Here is a 22,033-nt window from a genome sequence, read left to right on the forward strand (position 1 = left end):
CAAGCCCAGGGATATCTGGTCATCACTAACATGTTATTTATTGGCACACCCACGGGAGCCTCCAACAGCTGAACCACAGGGACTGGTCCCATAGAGTGCCCAGGAATAGCTTGTAGATGTCATGGGGACTTACTCTGCGGAGTTGGGACTCCCTATCGTGAATTACATTCAATGATTTTTGGAATAGATGAACTAGCTGTGGCGCATATGGACACATGTCAATGATAGGCCTTTGTAACCAACATTCCTTACTGTATGATAGAGTATGAGGTGCCCCCATGGAGGAGTGCCTGCCCTCTGACGGCTATGCAGAAAAATGTGTTAAAGCCTTGTTGTGCAATATGATGTGATCTGCTCTATGTATATGCATGTCTTATAACTAAAGACACTGTGTTGAGTGTTGTCAGTATTGTAACCTAACTATCTTGTTTGCATGGAACAATAAAGAAAAGTTAAAAATAAAAAAAGTACAAGCTCTTTTAACAAAAAGGGCAATAGGACCAGTTCCGTTACAGTGCCAAGGTTCAGGGGTGTACTCTCTGTACTTTGTAATTCTCAAAAAGGCTGGCTCCTTAAGACCAATTTTGGATCTAAGGACGTTAAATCTGTACACACTGTCGGACCATTTCCATTTGGTCACGCTTAAACAGGTGCTTCCGCTGCTAAAACAAAGCGATTTTATGTCCACACTCGACTTAAAAGATGCATACTTTCACATTCTGGTTCACCCAGCACATCGCAAATATGTCTAGCAGAAGTGGCAGCACATCTAAGCAAACAACAGATTCATGTCTTCCCATGCCTAGACAACTAGCTCATCAAAGCCAGCATACACCAAAAAGTGTTTACAGCACACCCAGACTATATTAGACCTACTCCACCAATTGGGTTCCATGGCTAATGCACAGAAGTTTCCTCTTCAGCCTTCACAAATGCAGTCGTAAGTGGGAGCGACTCTCAACCCCTGCACAGCTCTAGCCTCTCCCCAGGCAGCCAGAATTCGAAATATTCAAACTCTGCTACTACAGTTTCAGACCAGACCAATCAATACTTAGCAGTCAGGACTTTCATGCAACTGTTAGGAATAATGGCATCATGCATTGCAATAGTGCCTCATGCAAGGTTACACATGCGTCCTCTACAAGAGTGTTTAGCACGTCACTAGAATCAGTCTCAATTAACAAATATAGTGTTGGTAGACAGCCACACCCATTGCTCTCTGTAGAGGGGTAACACACAAAACTAATCAAACGGGCGTCCCTTCATCGACCCTATTCCACAGATCGTGCTAACAGCAGACTCATCTCTCACAGGTTGGGGTGCCCATCTTCACAATTTGAAAATTCAAGGTTTATGAGACAACAAGTACAAACTCTTCACATCAACTATCTACAGCTTCTAGCTGAGTATCTAGCACTGAAACCTTTTCAGTCTCACTTCATAAAGAAATGTGTCCTAGTCCACACGAACAATATGACAGCTGTGTACTATGTACATAAACAGGGTGGGGGGCACATTCTCTGCAACTGTCACACCTCTCATAGACCATTTGGCTTTGGGAAATTCATTACAGAGCTCATCTTCTGGCAGAGCACCTCCCAGAAGTGAACAATCAGATTGCTGACCTCCTCAGCAGAAGGCAGCAACAAATACACAAGTGGGAACTTCATCCCCAAGTTCTCCTTCTATACTCACAAGAATGTTAATTCCCACAAATAGATCTATTCGCCACACTGGACAACTCAAAATGCACAAAATATGCCTCTAGGTGCCCTATAGATTAATTGGTCAGGGATATTTGCCTACGCTTTTCCGCTTCTCCCTCTTCTTCCATTTCTGGTTCGGAAGCTCAGGCAAACATCCTTCACATTGATTCTAGTGGCTCCCCCTTTGGCCCGTCAGCCGTGGTTCACAACAGTCTTGGAACTATCATTAGTTCCACATCAAAAGCAGCATCTCAGTTCCAGAATTCTCACTCAGATCCATGGAGAAGTTAGACACCCAAACCCCAAGGAGTTCAATCAAGCGATTTATCTTCTGAAGTCATAGTGTTTGGCTATCTCAACTTGCCACCAGCGTGTATGACTATTCCTAAGGAAGCAAGAAAGCCTACTACCAGAGCATGCTATGCAGCAAAAAAGGAAAAGATTTGTTATATATTGTACCAACAACAATATTGATCCACTAAATGCCTCTATTCAAAATATCATTTGTTACCTTCTGCATTTACAGCGTGCTGGTCTAGCCTACACTTCCATTCGATTGTATTTTGCAGCAGTAGCCGCATAATTGCAAAACAGGCAACATCTATCTTTGTTCAAATTTCCAGTAGTTAAAGCCTTTATAGAGGGACTTAAAAGAGTAATACCACCCAGGGTACCTTCCTCACCAGTTTGGAATCTGAACATTGTGCTTACACGACTCATGGATCCACCATTTGAGCTATTACACAACTCTCCGCTACAGTTTCTTTTAATGGAAAGTTGCCTTCCTCATTGCGATCATTTTATTGAGGAGAGTTGGTGAGTTACAAGCATTAACCTTATGAGAACCCTTCTTTCAGCTTCATAAAGACAGAGTAGTTCTTCGCACCAACCCAAAATTCCTTCAGAAGTGGTTTCTGCTTTTCATATCAACCAATCAGTTGAGTTACCTGTGTTCTTTTTTCAACCTGATTCCATAGCAGAAAGGGTTCTTCACACTCATGATGTCAGAAGTGTTATTGTATTATATTGAAAGAACAAAGGATTTTCGTAAAACAATACAACTGTTTATTGCATTTGCTACACCTCAGAAAGGCAATCCAATCTATAAATATGGTATTGCAAGATGGATTGTTAAATGCATTCAAACCTGCTATGCTAAAGCTAAAATAACTTTATCTATACCTCCTAAAGCACATTCCACTCATAAAAAGGAGCTTCTATGGCCTTTTTAGGTAAAACCCCTATAGCTGACATGTGTAAGGCAGCAACATGGTCCACAACACACACATTTACCAAACACTACTGTGTGGATGTGTTAGCACATCAACAAGCCAATGTAGGGCAAGCAGTGCTAAAGACACTTTTTCAAACAGCTGCAACATCTACTAGTTAGCCAACGCTTTGAGAGAATACTCAATGCTATTCTATGCAAAGCATGTGTATCTACAGCACACGTGCCTCAAACCGATAATGCTACTTACCCAGTAAGCATCTGTTCTTGGCATGTAGAGCTGTAGATTCACATGCACCCTCCCCCGAGACCTGTACTTTTTGTAGTTTTCATTATTTACATTACATATGCATGGAAATCTCTGTACTATACTCACTTTCTCCATTCTCACCCTCTTGCGGGAAAACAAGCTAACAATGGAGTTGATGCCTATGCGTACTATCACCGCAAGGAGGAGTCACCTTGCAAACATCCGGACCCAACACTAGATGGCAGGAGTAGGCAAAGCATGTGAATATGTGAATCTACAGCTCTACATGCCACAAACAGATGCTTACTGGGTAAGTAGCATAATATATATATATATATATATATATATATATATATATATATATATATATATATATATATATATATATATATATTCAGGGCTCGAGTGGTGGTACCACGTGGGTGGACGGCGTCCCCCCACTTATGTTACCGACAGCTCGATAACTATAAACTGCAATTGAGTGCAAGCCACCTTTTCCTGTCGTGACGTCAGCGTACCCCCCACTTTTTTATTTAGGACTTGTGCCCTGAATATATATAGATAGATAGATATCTTTCATTAAACATTTATTAAAGTTCAAATTTCAAAGGGGTAAATTCCTGCTATCATGACATTTCGAGAAAACAAGCAAATTGCTTTTGCAGACTTACTAGTGGGTAGAGTAAGTGAAATATCCCTCATAGTTTTTTGCTTATTTTGTAGAAAATGTAGCTTGCAATAAACTTTTTCGAATTTTTTATCCAAACTTTTTTTACACACACACACACCTTGCCAGAGGTGTAGTCAGATAAAATGTTTCTAACTTCACAACCTGATGTAGTTAAAAAACGGCCCCCATCATGGCTCATTACAGCGAACGATTTGGAATAACGATTTACTGCAGTTGGAACACTGTGATATCTTTAGCTCCGCATTCAGATCAACCCCTATTTCACTACCGTACACCATGGCTAAAGATAAGCCGTCTGGTGCATCAAACAAGCAAAGCACGCTGGACAAGTATGTTGGAGCGGCAGCCCCAACGCAGAGCGACCAGAGGACACCCATGCCGGACAATGTGGCACTGCTGGCGGCGATTACGCAGTCCAGGGAAATGCTAGAAACCAGGATTGGTGCTCTGGGTTCCGACGGTATGCTGCTCAGACAAGATCTCAGAAACACGGTGCAGCACATCACGGAATCAGAATCCCGGCTTTCAATGGTGGAAGACACAGTGAATACACTACACAAAAAAGTAACTACCCTGGAGACACTTATGAGGGGCCTGACGGCACGGGTAGAAGATGCAGAAGGGCACGCCTGCAGAAACAATCTCGACTTCGTTGGCTTCACTGAAGGCTGCGAAGGAAGCAGCGTGGAAGGTTTCCTCATTAAGTTGCTCACGGAGTGGCTCCCACCTAGTGTGGTTTGTCTGTGCTTCATAATCGAGCGCTCACACCGGACGCTACAACAGAGGCCACCACCGGGATTTCGCCCTCGGCCAATAATAGCGAGCTTCTTAATTACAAAGACAGGGACGTTGTATTGCAGCAAGCCAGAGTGAGTGTAACCCTTACATTCGCTTCTCAGCGTATCAAGATTTTTCCGGACTATACCACCGTGGTACAACAGCGCCGACAATCATTTGTGGAGGCTAAGGCTCCTCTCCGTGGTCTTAAAATACAATCCTCCCTACTGTTCAGTCAGTCAAATACACTTTATTCGATTTGTTAAAATCATAAAACGCACAAAAATGTACATATATACATAAAATCGGGTAATTCATGTATTTACAAACTCAGTGCAAGACCCTTTTAAACAAATACACTGCAGTTAAACAAGTTAAAATCGACATGAATAAAACAATCAATCAGGATAATACATTAGGTGGCACGTTATTTGTTTTAGTTCTGATTGCCGCCACTAAAAAACTGGCCACACAAAAAATGATGCGGTTACTACTCAACAACTGGAGATGGGTGAGAGCGGGCCTGACTTGAATAAAGCCGGCCTCTCTCAGGATTGGTAACAGATATTTTTTTCTTATGTCCGAATAGAACCCGCAAAACATAATAAAATGCATGGTATCTTGTTGCGAGAAATTATCACAGTTACAAGGTGGACCACCTTCTGGTTTCGCCCATGATTGGTAGCTACCTAGGGAGTGATGTATCAGATTGAATCTAAATTTGGTTAATAAAAATCTGTGAAATAGTTTAGTACGATTTTAAGATATGGCTCAAGTGAGGGGGAAATTGATAGCATATAATGCGATCTAACTGTAGGTTTCAATAATCCTGCTCCTCACGAGCCAATCTAGCCCTATCTATAAAGTGCTTCTTGATCCAGTTAACATCCTCCCTCCTAATGTAAGATGGTGTTAAAAAGAGTTCCGGGCGTCCTAACTGTGTGAAAGCATTTCTCACATATACCAGCCAGGGTACTTTTTTAGCATAATCCAGCGCCATAACATCAATCAAGATAGAGTGATTCAAAGTTAATTCTTGATTGAGCCAGGTTTTTGCCCAGAATGTTAATGGGGCCAATTTCAGCTAGTCTGTGACGTAGTCCAGACCCACCTCAGAGTGGATCGAGAAGGTGGAGGTGGACTGGGGAACAGACAAAAGGTATCTCAAAAACCTATTTTCCACTCATTGGATCTTTTCATGAGATACATAGCCCCATAAAGATGAACCGTATGTGGCGATTGGCATACATTTGGTGTTGTAAACTTTTTAAAAAAGGGCCTCCATGGGCATAGCCCCTAGCCGTTTTGAAAAGCCCATAAGGGCTGACGTGGATCTAGCCACAGATATGCTCTTGGCCTTGATTTGAGGGGCCCACGTCCCCTTCTCATCGAAGAGAACCCCTAAATAGGGAAGAACGGCAACCCTGGAGACCACCTCACCCTTGCACACAAAGGTTTTGGATTTACACTTATTTCTATGGTGGACAACCAACATCGAATGGGATTTTTTCGCATTAATCTTTAGATCCAGCCGATCCATGAAGACCCCGAATAGGTCCAACAGTCTCTGAAGTCCCACTCCAGTGCGAGCTAATAAGACTGCGTCGTCCGCGTATAGGAGAGCCGGTATTGTAGCATCTCCTACACGCGGCATGTCCACCCCCGGTACATCTAAATAATTTCCCAAACCATTAATATAAATGGTAAAAAGGAGGGGGGCCAATATACAGCCCTGACGCACTCCTCGCTCCGATTTAAAACGACTCGTGCACCTGCCCTCCCTGGTGACCCTAACCGTAGCAAACAACTCCTGGTGAAGGGACGCCATGAAGTTTACAAGTGAGGGGTCAATCCCGATCTCCAATAGGATTGTCCACAACTTAGCCCTGTTCACTAAATCGAAAGCCGAGGAGAGGTCCATAAAGGCCAAAAATAACGACCCCTCCTTTGCTAGCGTATATTTCGAAATTAAAATATGCAAGTTTGAACATTGATCCAGGGTGCCTCTCTTTTCTCTAAACCCATATTGTATGTTTGATAGAACCCCAATTCTCTCTATGTTATCCCTTAGCTTGAACAGTAAGACTCTGCCTAGTATCTTAATCGCAGAGTCTAGGAGAATGATGGGTCTGTAGCCCGCCGGATCATCTCGCTGCCCCTTTTTAAAGATCGGCACGATTATTGAGGTGACCCAGGTGGTAGGGAAAGTGTTACCATTAGCAGCGCAAAAGACGTTTGTTAACACCTTGGCCTAAAGTTTTGGTGAATGACTATAAAGGTCTGCCGGTACGCCATCCGGCCCTGGAGCCTTGTTTTTCGAGGTCTCTAAGATTGCTCTCTCCACTTCATCATAATTGAAAAGTAGGGGGGCAGGCTCGGGTACCACCAATGGACAACATTGGGCGCCAGAATCTGAGTCATCATAAACTTCTCTAAAATGACGAAGCCATTTGTCATCAGAAATAACACAGTCCATGACTGTGTTTTCTGAGTCTGAGAAAAAGGGCTGGTTAATTGTAGCCCAGAACTGGCTGCTGTCACGCAGTACGTCAATTGAAAGTAATTTTTCCCATGCTGCCTTTTTTATGTCCTTTTTCCTTCCACTAATTGTTAGCTTATACACCTTCCTCAAATTGACAATAACTGCCTTATCTCTCGGGGTCGATTCAGAAAAGGGGGTGGTGATGAACAGAGTGTCTGAATTGAGCAGACCACTCTTACCCAGTCCAAAGATCAGGGCTTGATCCATCACCGTTATTTATCTCACTGCCCATCCCAGCTCAGAACCTGGCTATATGCAAATCAGTCTGTCCCTGGCCCAGTGCATCATGGGAACAGGGCAGACTAAACTACCAAGCCAATTCTTCACCAGAAAGGAGACAAGCTACCGGGGACCGGTTTCTGGCATTTCAGCCGTCTTCGGCCCTTGCTTGCTTGAATCCTGATGGAGCAGTGAGAAAGGGACTCATGTCTGAGTATACCCTGCCACACCTATAGTGGCCAAAATCGATTCAGAAAAGGGGGTGGTGATGAACAGAGTGTCTGAATTGAGCAGACCACTCTTACCCAGTCCAAAGATCAGGGCTTGATCCATCACCGTTATTTATCTCACTGCCCCATCCCAGCTCAGAACCTGGCTATATGCAAATCAGTCTGTCCCTGGCCCAGTGCATCATGGGAACAGGGCAGACTAAACTACCAAGCCAATTCTTCACCAGAAAGGAGACAAGCTACCGGGGACCGGTTTCTGGCATTTCAGCCGTCTTCGGCCCGGCTTGCTTGAATCCTGATGGAGCAGTGAGAAAGGGACTCATGTCTGAGTATACCCTGCCACACCTATAGTGGCCAAAATCGATTCAGAAAAGGGGGTGGTGATGAACAGAGTGTCTGAATTGAGCAGACCACTCTTACCCAGTCCAAAGATCAGGGCTTGATCCATCACCGTTATTTATCTCACTGCCCCATCCCAGCTCAGAACCTGGCTATATGCAAATCAGTCTGTCCCTGGCCCAGTGCATCATGGGAACAGGGCCGACTAAACTACAAAGCCAATTCTTCACCAGAAAGGAGACAAGCTACCGGGGACCGGTTTCTGGCATTTCAGCCGTCTTCGGCCCGGCTTGCTTGAATCCCGATGGAGAAGTGAGAAAGGGACTCATGTCTGAGTATACCCTGCCACACCTATAGTGGCCAAAATCGATTCAGAAAAGGGGGTGGTGATGAACAGAGTGTCTGAATTGAGCAGACCACTCTTACCCAGTCCAAAGATCAGGGCTTGATCCATCACCGTTATTTATCTCACTGCCCAAGTCCCAGCTCAAAACCTGGCTATGCAAATCAGTCTGTCCCTGGCCCAGTGCATCATGGTAACAGGGCAGACTAAACTACCAAGCCAATTCTTCACCAGAAAGGAGACAAGCTACCGGGGACCGGTTTCTGGCATTTCAGCCGTCTTCGGCCCGGCTTGCTTGAATCCCGATGGAGAAGTGAGAAAGGGACTCATGTCTGAGTATACCCTGCCACACCTATAGTGGCCAAAATCGATTCAGAAAAGGGGGTGGTGATGAACAGAGTGTCTGAATTGAGCAGACCACTCTTACCCAGTCCAAAGATCAGGGCTTGATCCATCACCGTTATTTATCTCACTGCCCCATCCCAGCTCAGAACCTGGCTATGCAAATCAGTCTGTCCCTGGCCCAGTGCATCATGGGAACAGGGCAGACTAAACTACCAAGCCAATTCTTCACCAGAAAGGAGACAAGCTACCCGGCTTGCTTGAATCCTGATGGAGCAGTGAGAAAGGGACCGGCTTGCTTGAATCCTGATGGAGCAGTGAGAAGCTCATTGCACCATCAGGATTCAAGCAAACCGGGCCGAAGACGGCTGTAATGCCAGAAACCGGTCCCCGGGAGCTTGTTTTCTTCCCAGTGTAAGAATTGGCTTTTGTAGTTTGGTTTGCCCTGTTCCCATCATGCACTGGGACAGGAACAGACTAATTTGCATACAGCCAGGTTCTGGAAGTGGGATGGTGCAGTGAGCTAAAAAACGGTGTTGGATCTAGCCCTGATCTCTTGACTGGGTGAGAGCTTTCTGCTTAATTCAGAGACTCTGTCCCTCACCACCCCTTGTTGTAAATATTTTTGTCCACCCTAAGCGTGGAAGGGTATTCTCAGATGTGAGACCCTTGCTCATTGCACCATCAGGATTCAAGCAAACCGGGCCGAAGACGGCTGTAATGCCAGAAACCGGTCCCCGGGAGCTTGTTTCCTTCCCAGTGTAAGAATTGGCTTTTGTAGTTTGGTTTGCCCTGTTCCCATCATGCACTGGGACAGGAACAGACTAATTTGCATACAGCCAGGTTCTGAAACTGGGATGGTGCAGTGAGCTAAAAAACGGTGTTGGATCTAGCCCTGATCTCTTGACTGGGTGAGAGCTTTCTGCTTAATTCAGAGACTCTGTCCCTCACCACCCCTTGTTGTAAATATTATCTCTCGGGGTGGTTTTCAGTGCTTGTATTAATGCCCTATGAGCACTTGAACAGTTCGTGTCAAACCATCTATGGAGGTTGTTACCTCCCTGACCTGATTTAGTCATCAAATCATTCGAGATTTGTACACATATTGACTCAAAGGCCCCCATGATTTCTAGGTTGGTAGCATTAAGATCCTGGCAAATCACCATTTTGCCCTCGATTTTAGGGAGCAGTTCTTCGATGAAGTTTTCGGGGACTATCTTTGCCCACTTAAGCCTTCTCCCTTGGTCCATGGGAAGTAGGGCAGGCCCCAATTGGGAGGAGCAGGACTTAATGTCCATGGGGTCGCCCCAGTCCAACTCAAGCAACACCGGGTTGTGATCGCTATATATCAAAACAATTACTTTGTAGATCACAACCCTATGTAGGATACCAGGGGTCAAAAAATATATAGTCTATCACTGAGCCGGGGTCAGTACCCTTATAGGTAATTGCTCTTGCCCCACCTCGGTATTACTCGGTTCAAATATATTAAAATTGGCCAGCAGCTCTTCGAGGGCCTCTCCTGGCTTTGTGTGCTCGAAGTGAGGAGCCACCGAGCCTGCTGAGCCCTCGTGCTCTCCTGCGTAACATAGATCACTACAGGGATGGATATTAAAATAGCCCATTAAGATGAGCTCGAAATTAGTGTAATTATTTTTACTGAGGTTGGATAAAATGTTTTCCAAAGAGACAATGTGTTCATTGCCATCATCCCTTTCCCAGGAATTATAAAAGTTAATTAAGATAATTTTACGGGTAGAAGAAACTACCCATTCAACAATTAAAAGGTTTGGTGAACCGGCCTTCACCAGGTTTAGTGTCCCCATGAGTTTTAACGAAAAGAGGGAGATGAGGCCACCCTTTGCTCTGCCCGCAGTGCTTGGGATGGCCGGGACGGCAAAGCTGTTAAAGCCATCCAGCCAGAAGCTAGAGAAAGGGTCCCAGGATTCCTGAATAGCTATAATGTCGTGGCTAGCGACAAAATCGACCCAAGCTGTGTCTGCCCTTTTTGCTCTAATACCAGCTACATTCCAACTGATGATTTTACAACCCTCTGTCACATCAGGGTTAAAAACCCTGTGCGTGACAGGCATCGCCGAGACTAGCTGTCAATCATTTTCCTCGATATCTGAAAGAAGGGCAAATCGGTTGCTCAGGACCGGCCCACACCCCTCAATAGATGTATACGTTGTCTGGGGGTGGAGGGCCACCGGGACGCCTTGGCCCCCCTTTGGGGGATGCAGGCGTGATTTCCCCGCTGGTCCTGCGCCTCCCAGTCCTGAGCTCCATCCTCTCCTTGCCATGGCTGGGCCACGTGCCCCATAATGTGTGTCTGGGCGCGGGTAGAAAAATCCCAAGGGAACCGGTCTCATTTGCCCTGTTTCTGAGATCTCCGAGCCATCCCAGAACAGCCTGTCAGCCAAATCAGAGCTGTCGAAGTTTACTATGACACAGTCCCCCTCTATGTTCTTTGGGCATTTCCCAATCCAACCACACCTTCTCGCCATGATGATCCTGTTTGAAATGTTCATCTCACCGCTACAAGAGTCAGCACACCAAAGTCTAGCCTTATTTATTAGGTCAAAAACTGGTTCAGACTCTCCCTCATTAAGTGGAGCAACTCCAATGAATGTGGCAACTAGGGGGGCGGCCTCCGGGGGCAGGTCTAATTTTACTTGGCAGCCCCTTGCCAGCGTACTAATAACTGGACTTGGTGGCTGTGCAAGACTACCTAGGGGACCTAGGTTTGGGCAAATAATGTCTGTACTAGTGGGAGCTATATGGAAATCCCGGATCTTGGCGTTATCTAGGGCCACCCCATAACTGGTCAACGTGGGTCCAGAGGGTCTAACTGCCTCCTTGATTCTTTTACCTAGAGGATTAGCACCTGCCATAGGGGGTTCCTGAGCTAGGGTATGTTTATTAACATATGTATCTATTAGGGCACATTTCTTTAATAGACCGGCAAGGCAAGTGTTCAAAGTTTCCACGATATCTTTCGCTATACCCAGTGACAGAGGCTCAATACGGGCAATGAACAAGGCCTCTAACTGATGGCCAAGATTGTCATTAGTCACGGTGGCTATATTTGGGAAAACCTCAGCTTTTTTTCTCCTTTTTGTATTCTTCTTCGTTTCGTGGCCAGTCACCTGGGTACACTGTAACGAAGGCGGAGATGTGGAATTGCCAGGGGATGGACAAACAGTGGGTACAATAGTGTTATTAGAATTTATCACAACCACCTCAGGCTCTAATGGAATGTGAGGCGCTTGGACAGTCTCAGTGGCATGTGATCGGTTTGTAAGGGGCGAGGGGGCCTAGCCCAGCTCCTGTTCTGCATTTGCAATTTCCTTTGTGAGGGCCCCTACAGCTGATGAAAGATAGGAAATGATTGTCTCCGAATGTCTAGGCACCTTGGCCTTCTTCCCCCCTCCTCTGCATTAGTTGCTTTCTTGCGCTTACCCATAGTTAGTTGTCAGAGGGCTGGCCCAGCCCTGCCTCCTCCTGCCCCGAACGGCCACAGACGGCTCGCCCTTTGCCCGGGCTTAGCCCGGTGTCGCCCGCGCGCGTCCCGCAACCTGGGAGAAATCCCTCGGCTAAGAGTGCCTCCGGGCGCAGAAGTGGGCGGGAGTGGGCGTGGTCAAATGCGCAGGGAGACCTGGGGGCTGTAGAGCCTTCCCCTTCGGCGGCCGCGTGATGGATCTAGCGGCGGCGGGGGAGACTTACAGCTGGTTTTCCCAGCCCCCCGGGTCAAGCGGCAAGGTGAAGAAATGCCCCTCTGCCTCCAGCAACAGGTCCGGTAATGCCCGCAAAAGCCCCCGCTCCACCGGAGAAATCCCTCGGCTATGAGCGCCTCCGGGCACGGAAGTGGGCGGGGTCAAATGCGCAGGGAGACCTGGGGGCTGTAGTCCCCCTCTCGGCGGCCGCATGATGGATCTAGCGGCGGTGGGGGAGACTTACAGCTGGTTTTCCGAGCCCCCCGGGTCAAGCGGCAAGGTGAAGAAATGCCCCTCTGCCTCCAGCAACAGGTCCGGTAATGCCCGCAAAAGCCTCCCTACTGTTCCCGGCTGCCTGAAGGTGGGCTACCAGTCACGTACACACTTCTTCGAGACACAGGAAGAGGTCTCTTGCTGGATGGATGAAACCATGAAAATCAAACTCCACTCAACCCCGACTTGACTCACACTCCTCATCCGGGGAACTTGGACGTGGATCGCCCGGAACGGTTGGCAAGCAGCGCCGCCGATCGCGCTCCAAAAACTATCTGAAACTTGCAGCAAGTCCCGTAGGCAAATGTTGGAGGATCAACCAGAACCTGCGGCCTCCTAATGGATATCCCGCCGAGATCTGCAATTATGACCCGAACAAGTGGGGTGATATGAACAACGGGTTACAACTGTACATAGGATCCCCGTCATTAGACTCTAATATGTACAGGGACTCTTATTAGGGATCCATTGGCTGTATGCTGCATATACCACCCGTTGAGGGTCGGGGACACATCTTGCCGCAATAGATACTTCAGTGATCATGAGGTATTGGGGTGGAGGGGTTAGTTGGGGAGTTTTTGGGAAGTTCTTACGTTTTATTAGTGCCATTACCAGATACTGCACACATAGTCTCCGGGGTGCTCTAGCCATGCAGGTATATACATTTGTCCCTATGCCCCGATACCAGACATGACGTCTGGCTCAAAAAGATCTGGAAGTCGACAACTTCGGATTCTTAGTTGGAACGTCATGGGCCTCCTAGACAACACCAAGTGGGGGCCATGCTTTAACAGGCCAAACGTCCTATTTTTCCAGGAGACCCACCTGCTGGGCACTAGGACACCATGCCTGGCAAGATTCGGATTTGCTCAAACTTTTCATTCTAGGTTTACTAGAGGTTCCCGTGATGTAGCAATCCTTCTACATCCCAACGTCCCATTTACCCACAGTAAGACGTGGTCAGACCCACAGGGCAGATTCCTAGTGATTTATGGAACATTATATGGGGAATCCCTCGTTCTAGGAAGTATTTACACCCCCACTCCTCCCCCTGAGTGGAACCTTGTAGAGCTCTTGACATTGCTCTGTACTGAGATCCCATCCAGCCTGACGATAGTGGGAGAAGACTGGAATGATGTACTCTGCCCAGTGAGAGACAGATGGCGCAGCACAGAGGGGGCGACAGCGGCCCGAGAATCTAGACTGCTGCCCTTGATCCAAGGGATGGGGTTTGTGGACTCCGGGGGGTGTTACACCCTGCAGGACACGAATACACATATTTCTCTGGGGTACATAAGTCCTTATCCCGCAACAACTAGGTATTTGTATCCAAAACTCACGCCCACCGTTAAGTATCCACCGAGATTCTACCCCGGGATTTGTCGGACCACTCACCAATATCCTTGCGATTGTCCTTAGACCCTAGGCGCTCCCAGTTCCGACGACGGCTGTTGCCATGGCTGCTGCAGGACGAGCAGTACTGGTCGCAAATGTATGCATCCGTCACTGACTTTTTTCCGCACAATATGGCACTGTAGACTCCCCTATAACTGTGTGGGAAGCAATGAACCCCACACTTAGGGGGACAGATATTGCTTTTTGTGCCAAGAGGCGTCGACAGCGGTGCGAGAAACTGTTGTAGACCGAAGCCCAACTGATTGCCTTAGAGCGCAAAAGTAGGGGAGAGAATGGGGTTGCTGCGCGCAGACAGCTGCTGAGCACACAGCAAACATATGCCAGTGAGCTGCTGGATGAAGCTAAGACTCTATTGGCTTACCACCTGTAGTCGGAAATACCAGTAGGGGCTTAAATCCAGTGCTACACCGCTTATGTCAACAGATGCTACACCCACAGACCCTCCCATGCACGCGTGGCCCTGACGGGACGATACCCACAGACCCTTCACAAATTGCAGATTGCTTTGCCCAGTTCTTCACAGAATTATATGCCGCCCGAGAGACCCTACCTGCAGAAACTAGTCACAAGTTTATTGATGATCTCCCCCTGCGGGCTCTCTCGGACACTGTGCGAGGGGCATTGGACGTTCCACTGTCGGTTGAGGAACTGCAAACTGCATTGGAAACAGCATTGTTGGATTTGTGCTCGTGGAGGGCACCTGGCTCAAATGGCTTCCTTTGAAAAACATCAATCTCAGTTGATGAAACCATACCTTGCGGCCCTCTATGCTGCTGTGAAAGATGGCTGCCTTCCACCGGACTGGAGACATACAGAGATAGTGTTTTCTTAAAGCCGGTCCACCTGCCGGAACACCACTCGTCATATCACTCGATATCTCTTCTCAGCGTGGAAGCTAAGCCATTAGCCAAAGCAATCGCTTGGTTCCCCATATAACAGACTTAGTCCACCCTGATCAGGCTGGCTTCATGCCTAGCTGCGCCACACTGTATAATATTAGGCGTGCAAAGAGTGCCATAGCTGGTGTTGACCGACTTGAGGGACCAGCTGCACTCCTCCTTGCGGATATCAATAAGGCTTTTGATTCCCTCAGTTGGACCTACCTCTTCGCTTTGCTTAGCCGCCTAAATATTGGCCCCCGCCTACTAAATTTAATACGTCTTTTATATACCGACATCATGGCATCATTCCGGGTGGCGGACTCCACATCAAGAAGCTTCTCTATTGGATGGGGAACAATCCAGAGATGTCCCCCTCTCCCTATATCTCTTTGCGTTGGCCATGGAACTGCTAGTGGCCTGGGTGAGAATGGATGCACAGGTCCAGGGCTTTGAATCTTCGTCGGAGGTCTCAGACCACATAGCGCTCTATGCGGACGATGTACTGTTTTTCCTCACACGGCCCGCTAGGACTGGTCCGCGTCTACTCAGAATCCTGCAGATTTTCAGTGAGACCTCGAGCCTTTACATGATTTGGGGCAAATCCTGTCTGTGGCCCCAACGTGGGGGAGATCAGTTGGGTGGATGGTCGCGGAAGGTGTCTGTGGTCACAGATGGCTTCAAGTATTTGGGGGTGTTTCTCTCAGCGTCGCAGTCTAACGCATGGGACAGAAATCTGGCCCAGCTGTGGGCACAGATAGGAGACCAGGTTTGTCTGTTGTCGCATTTGCCGTTGTCCCTATTTGGCAGATATGCCATATTTAAAATGGTCTCCTTGCCCCGCCTCCTATATCAGCTCCAGAACCACCTATACCTAATACGGCTGTCATGGTTTTGCCAACTGGATGCAATTCTGGCCCTAATCCTCTAGGGGGGCGGTACGGCGGGATTAGCTTTGAGGACATGCTTCCAGTCCACGTACTGCAGTGGCATTGCCACCCCGGATGTCCAGGCATACCATGCTGCGACACATCTTCTCGTTCTTAACAATTGGTGGTAAGCCGATAGAGGGGACCCAGCATACGCGGTTGAAAGTTTTTTTGCTGGGCACCAAGTAATTACATATGGTCCTGTATTTTGCTCCGAAACTTAGGGAACTGCCACCTTCAACCAGAACAGTATTCATGATCTGGAAACGCGCACTTCATACAGTGGGGTGGTGGGGGAAACTCAGGAGGGAAAGCTCTGTAAGGCAAAACGGTCAGTTGCCGCAGCTGACACAGATGTCTGGATTTCGTGGTTGGGAGGCCATCGGGATAGACAAGGTGGGAGCAGTTATACATGGTCCGAACCTAAAGTCCCTTTAGGAACTCCAAGACATAATATGCCATGCCCCGTTCACAATTATATAGCGATCTTCAATTTCGACATGCCTTCACACCGTACCTAGCACAACCAACCGATATACCTGACTTTAATCCTGTAGAAGCTAAGGTTTTCATGGGCGAGCTGGGAAACCATAAAATAACCAAAATATATCGCACAGTCCTGGAAAAAAAGCCCTACAACATTACATAAAAATCAGAGACGCGTGGCAACTGGATCTACACCCCCTAGAAGAGGACGATTGGGTGGAGGCATTGAAGTTCCTGCGCAGTGCGGTGATCGCGGCCTGCCTGCGAATTATCCAATTCAAATATTTACACCGGGTCTACTATACCAGACACAGGCTGTGGCGCGATGGCATGGTCGCCTCGCCACACTGCTTGCACTGTGGAACATTTGAGGGTACCTTTATACACACGATATGGCAGTGTACGACCCTGTCGAGGTTTTGGAGAGCGGTGACCATATGTTTATCGGAGGTCCTAGGCTGGGATATTCTGCTATCTCCACGATTGGTCATGCTGCAAATTACTGAGGGCTTGGGCAGTAATAGATAGAAACGTCAATTGCTATTCCTCGGCCTCACTTTGGCTAAACAAGATATTGCCAGGGCGTGGAAGGATGAATCCCCGCCATCAGTGGCAATATGGAAAAAAGGCCTAGATTTTACCATGGGCCTTGAAATACTAGTTTTGAAGGCGAGGGGATACCCGCAGAAATATTTTAAAATATGGGAAAGATGGGGGGAATACAGAGGGTTATATTTAGAACCAGTTCCCCCTGCTTCTGCTGTCGGGGAGGTGTTGTAATGGTTGTATTGTGCTGGGACTCGAATGATGATTATATTTGTCTTCATACTGGATGGCTTAATCCATGTATTTAAAATCTACCTGTTTCTCCAGCAAGTTTGATATGGCACTATTGTTTGTTTTAAAAAAGTTATTATGTTAAACGATTATTTCACAAACAATGTTACAGTACTACTGGAAATGTTGATATCATTACCTCTGTCAATACTTGGGGATTACTGGTGTCCCTAGTGGCACCAGTCTTGTACCGGCTGTCAACAATAAAATTACGTTATGAAAAAAAAAGTGCTCAAAAGTCTTCTGGTGGAAAAAAAAATGACCTCTCCCTAGAACTGAAAGTCATAGGAAATTGTTTTATTCTTGATGAAACTGCAGTTGTTAAAGGTTACAGTAAAGAATCCATCTTCTGGTAGATTATACACATCATACACTGTGAAAGTCTTTCAAAAAGGATCAGGATGTGTTCTCTAAATATGTTTCTCGATGGAAGGCTAAGCTGGCTTGCCAGCGTTTATGGTTTAATTTGCACGGTACCACATTATGGCTGTCAATCCTAGGGTTAATGCTAGAATTAGCAGAGTGGTTGTGATAGGGATTGACTGTCTGCCTCTCAGAGCTTCCTACACCTCAGGCTGACGTACTATGGGTATAAACTCTAGTGGGAACCCGCATGGTTACCCGCATGGTTACTCTGTGAGGGTGATAAACATGCTTATGGGCTACAAGGATCACTTAGTATATAACCCTTTGACATCCCAATATCCCCGACATCCATTGTCTGACATCTAGTAACTGCTCTTCCATACAGTAGCCTGCTAGAGCTATTATTTTGATAATTCAGAAGTGAGAAAATGCCATCTGGACAGCTTGAAAGACCCAACGTGGGCTCAGCCTAGAGAGAGTGAAATGTTGTTATGGGAGTTCTACTCATTCCACTGTGGTTCTGTGAGCTTTTAGTGAAGGACGTATTGACTTACAGTAAAACATCACTATTGCCTTTTACTGCTGTGTGCCGCCTTCCTGGGTGGAAGATGTAAAGAACAGGCACCTGCACACTCCAAAGCTTTGGTGTCATTGTTCAAGTTTTGTAACCACTGCAAAATTTGCTATGTTTCCGAACTTCAGTACTGCAGCTATTAGAACATATTTACTTCAAATGTTTTTTTTATTGTTTTTGGATATTGAAAGTGTCATCCCAGGGTTTAGCAACCAACTGCAAATAACCACTACGTTTGGTACTCTATTGACATTTGTGTTTATTTTGTTTAGCCAAAAGACAGACTGGGAAGAAGGAAAAGGAAGGCCACTATTGGAGTAATTTTGGCTTCACGTGATGCTATCAGACAGGTTGGTAAATATGGATCAAAAAAATGGGGCAAGCACCATTCAATTGAAGCATTTTATCAATAGTTTTAAGTCACAGGCTAAACACATCTGGAAGACTGAGGGGCATGTCTGAATGAATGACGTATATAGAGCCATTGTGGCGGCACAAAGGAATATGGACACATTCATTGCACTGCAGGGTATTTGATTTCCTTCATTTTCCACTGCATTCCACTTAAAGAATCATAAACTTATTCTGACAATTTACGGCTTCTAGCCTAAAATAATTTAAAGCTTCACAACATATTGCTTTGTAAATGTAAACATTAGCAACACTGTCCTATAGTATTTGAATTATTACATTTGCAGTTAACTTTGGTTTCATCTCTTAACCTCTGGTTCTTTTCTTGCCTTCCTACTCATTACAACATTTCTCTTGGCTAGTACAAACACCTGGTCCACAAGTTTTCCCCTCTGATTAGTTGCATTGATTCTCACCATCTGTTCCCAACAAGCGCACACATGTTTTCCATGTGTCCTGTCACTATCTGCAATCTCTTTAACCAGCTTCTGTTCCCATTTTACTTCAAATAATAACATGACAGTGAAGAATGTAGGGGCAGTAGTGAAGACTAGAATGGTTACCGCATGCATGCTGTCCCTGAGCTAATAAGCTGATGACTAACTCTGACTTTGTGGGTTCATTTTTGTCTGCAGCCAAAGCCTCTCTACTTGCTCTTGCCACTGCTTTATATGCCATAAACTCCCAGTAACCACTCCGTACTCCTCTCTCGGTGTCGCAAATGAGTAAAGTCTGCCATACGACTACAGGTCCCCATAACTCGGATCGCAGCCTCAAGCCAAAGGTATCTTATATCTTCACTAGTGCCCCACATTTTGGCAAACACCATATTGGTAGCTCCGGTGCCTACTCCATTGTCATCCTAGCCATCATCATCATATGTCTTTGCCAGCAATACCTCACCTATGAAGAGCCATGAGATGTGAACCCAGGAGCGAGACACAACACAACAAGACATTACCTTAATAATAGAATTTCTCTCTGGTGTGACTGTTATCTCTGAGCCTTCCATGTCCCTTTCACAACCCATTGAACACGTTGGCCAAATTTACTACTCCACCATGTGCAAGACTTCCATATTTAGAGTACCCATTCCATTCTCATTCAATGGCTTCATAGTTTTTCCTGTTTCTCTTGTTGGCACATATTAAATCCAACAAGAGACCATTCAGTTCTGTGAAAAATGCACTGATTAAAATTATAGGAAGTGCTATGAAATGGTATTACATCCTTGACAGAATTAAGATTTGTGCAATCATCTCTCTCTGCAGCGACGAAAGAGGAAGCCCATCTGAGCATAGTCCTGTATCACCACCTCATTTGGCTCAGTTAGCTGGTGTATCAGAAACAGGCAGGATTTATCCCAATTAACTTTCAGTACAGAAATCTCAACAAAGCCCCACAGCATATACATCAGTTGCAGTCATCTATACGTGGGGTCTCTTAGAAATTGGAGTGTGTCACATGCATACAGTGATATTTTATGTGCATCCCATGCAAGACATATTCCCAATTCTTGTGCTATCCCATGCAAGATGCAGGCCTAGGGTTCTATAACCAGAGCAAACAACAGAAATGAAAGGGGACACCACCCATTCCTTAGTGTCATTATAAATGTCCTATTGCTTTGACAATGTCTTACCCATTTAAGCCATTGCCATCAGTTCTGTGTATAATATTTGAACCGATCTCAACATTGTCTCTCTCACCCCTACCCTGTGCAGTACCGCCAACAAGGGCCATAGAAGTTTGTCAAAAGCTTTTTTGATATCTGTTGAGGCAAGTGCTGCAATCTGCTCTGTACAAAGTGTTCCTTCCATCACATGAAATATGTGCCTAAAGTTAATATGTTTATTGCGGCATTAGGTAAGACCCTTCCCGTCCGACTGTACCAATTCTTTTACAGCTGGAGTCAACCTCTTATTTATTAATTCCCCCCTTACCTTATATTACATTTTTAACAAAGGTAATGGTCTGTATGATTTAACATCCAGTGATTCACATTCCGCTTTCGGCAGGACCACTATTGTGGCCTCTCTGATAGACTCTGGTGGCACACCTCCATGAAATGTACCATTATACACATGCAACAATTGTGAAGCTAACGGTCCCCTATATGCTACATAAAACTCTGGCAGAAGCAACTCCTACCCCAAGCCAACTCTTCCATCACAGAAACCCATTGGTCAGAGGCATCTCCAAAGCTTCTTTTGAGCCCACATCTAGTCGGAGCATAGGTATGTACCCTAAGTATTGATCAGTTTGCTCCATCTCCACACACTAAGGAACCGAGTACGCTCCATCTGCACACACCATGGAACTGAGTACAGCTTTCCATGGTATGCCATAAAGAGCTCATTAATTGCCTTTTGTGTGTGCAATATATAATCTGTCTCTCCCCTGAAAGCACAGATAGGTGTTTGGTTTGTGTCTGCTTGAAGCAACCTAGCCAGGAAGCATCCCACTCTTTCTCCCTAAGTGTATTGCTTGCTGATGTAGTTTCTATACCTTGTCCTCTGCAATCTGCCAGCTATTGATATTACTTCCTTATATCTATACTTGACTCATGAGGCTGCACTGGTGCCCTCTTGTCAAAGTCTCAAAGTTTCTCCTTCAGTATATTAAATTGTTTATTAATGGCCAATGTAGGACCATAAGTAGTCTTGTCACATATTCTCCTTATTTCAACGTTGAGGCGTCCCATTACATTATTGTATCTCTCGCCTTACAATTGTTCCCATTATAGTAGTTGCCAATGTGTTCCCCCACTGCAGCCCAAAGGGGGCATTTGCCAGGGCCTCCACATGTAATTGTCATGTAGTGATCTCAAGGTGTGGCCTGCACAATATGACTTATACCTCCTATGAGGGTATGGTCAGACTTGGACCGACAAAGATAATCACAGGAACTCCATCTCCTTTTCTCTTCCAAACTTCAGTATGAACATGTCTGATCTTGTGTGTATCCCATGAACAGGAGAGTTAAAACAATACTCCCTCATGTTCCGATTTTTTTCCCTCCAGGCATCAGCAAATTGCCACTGCTTCACCCAAGTACTAACATTTTGTGATAGATCTGCAGGGAGCTCCTTGCTGTGGGAGAATCAATCTGTCCTTCTCAATTTCTAGAGCTTTTTTGTAATCTCTACTCCATACCAATATCCACCTCATGCATCTCAGCCAGACGGCCACTGAATAGGTTTAAGAACAGACGGCCTGATTTAGAGCTTGGTAGATGGGTACTCCATCACAACGGTGACAGATATCCCGTCCGCTGAAATATAAATCCCATAGGATAAATTGGAATTTATATTTCTGCGAACGGGATATCCGTCACAATTGTGACGGAGTAACCTGTCTGCCAAGATCTAAATCCGGCTCAGAGTCTGATTGGCATTCGGGGTACAAATACGTGCCATGTTCACCAGCTCCCCCTCTATTAATCCTACCTTCTTCATCTATGCATGTTTTTTTGTGC

General features: G+C 46.0%; 1 protein-coding gene across 1 annotated transcript in view; it reads left to right on the top strand.

Annotated features, from left to right (window-relative positions):
- LOC147722286 (THAP domain-containing protein 1 B-like) overlaps positions 1–22,033 on the top strand; it is a 143,305-nt gene that overhangs the window by 100,467 nt on the left and 20,805 nt on the right. The window contains exon 6 of the mRNA XM_086964796.1: positions 18,418–18,495. Coding sequence (XP_086820922.1) covers positions 18,418–18,495 — 78 coding nt within the window. The remainder of the gene's footprint in view (positions 1–18,417; positions 18,496–22,033) is intronic.

This window comes from Lissotriton vulgaris, chromosome 4_1 (genome assembly GCF_964263255.1).
Source record: "Lissotriton vulgaris chromosome 4_1, aLisVul1.2, whole genome shotgun sequence".
Taxonomy (NCBI): domain Eukaryota; kingdom Metazoa; phylum Chordata; class Amphibia; order Caudata; family Salamandridae; genus Lissotriton; species Lissotriton vulgaris.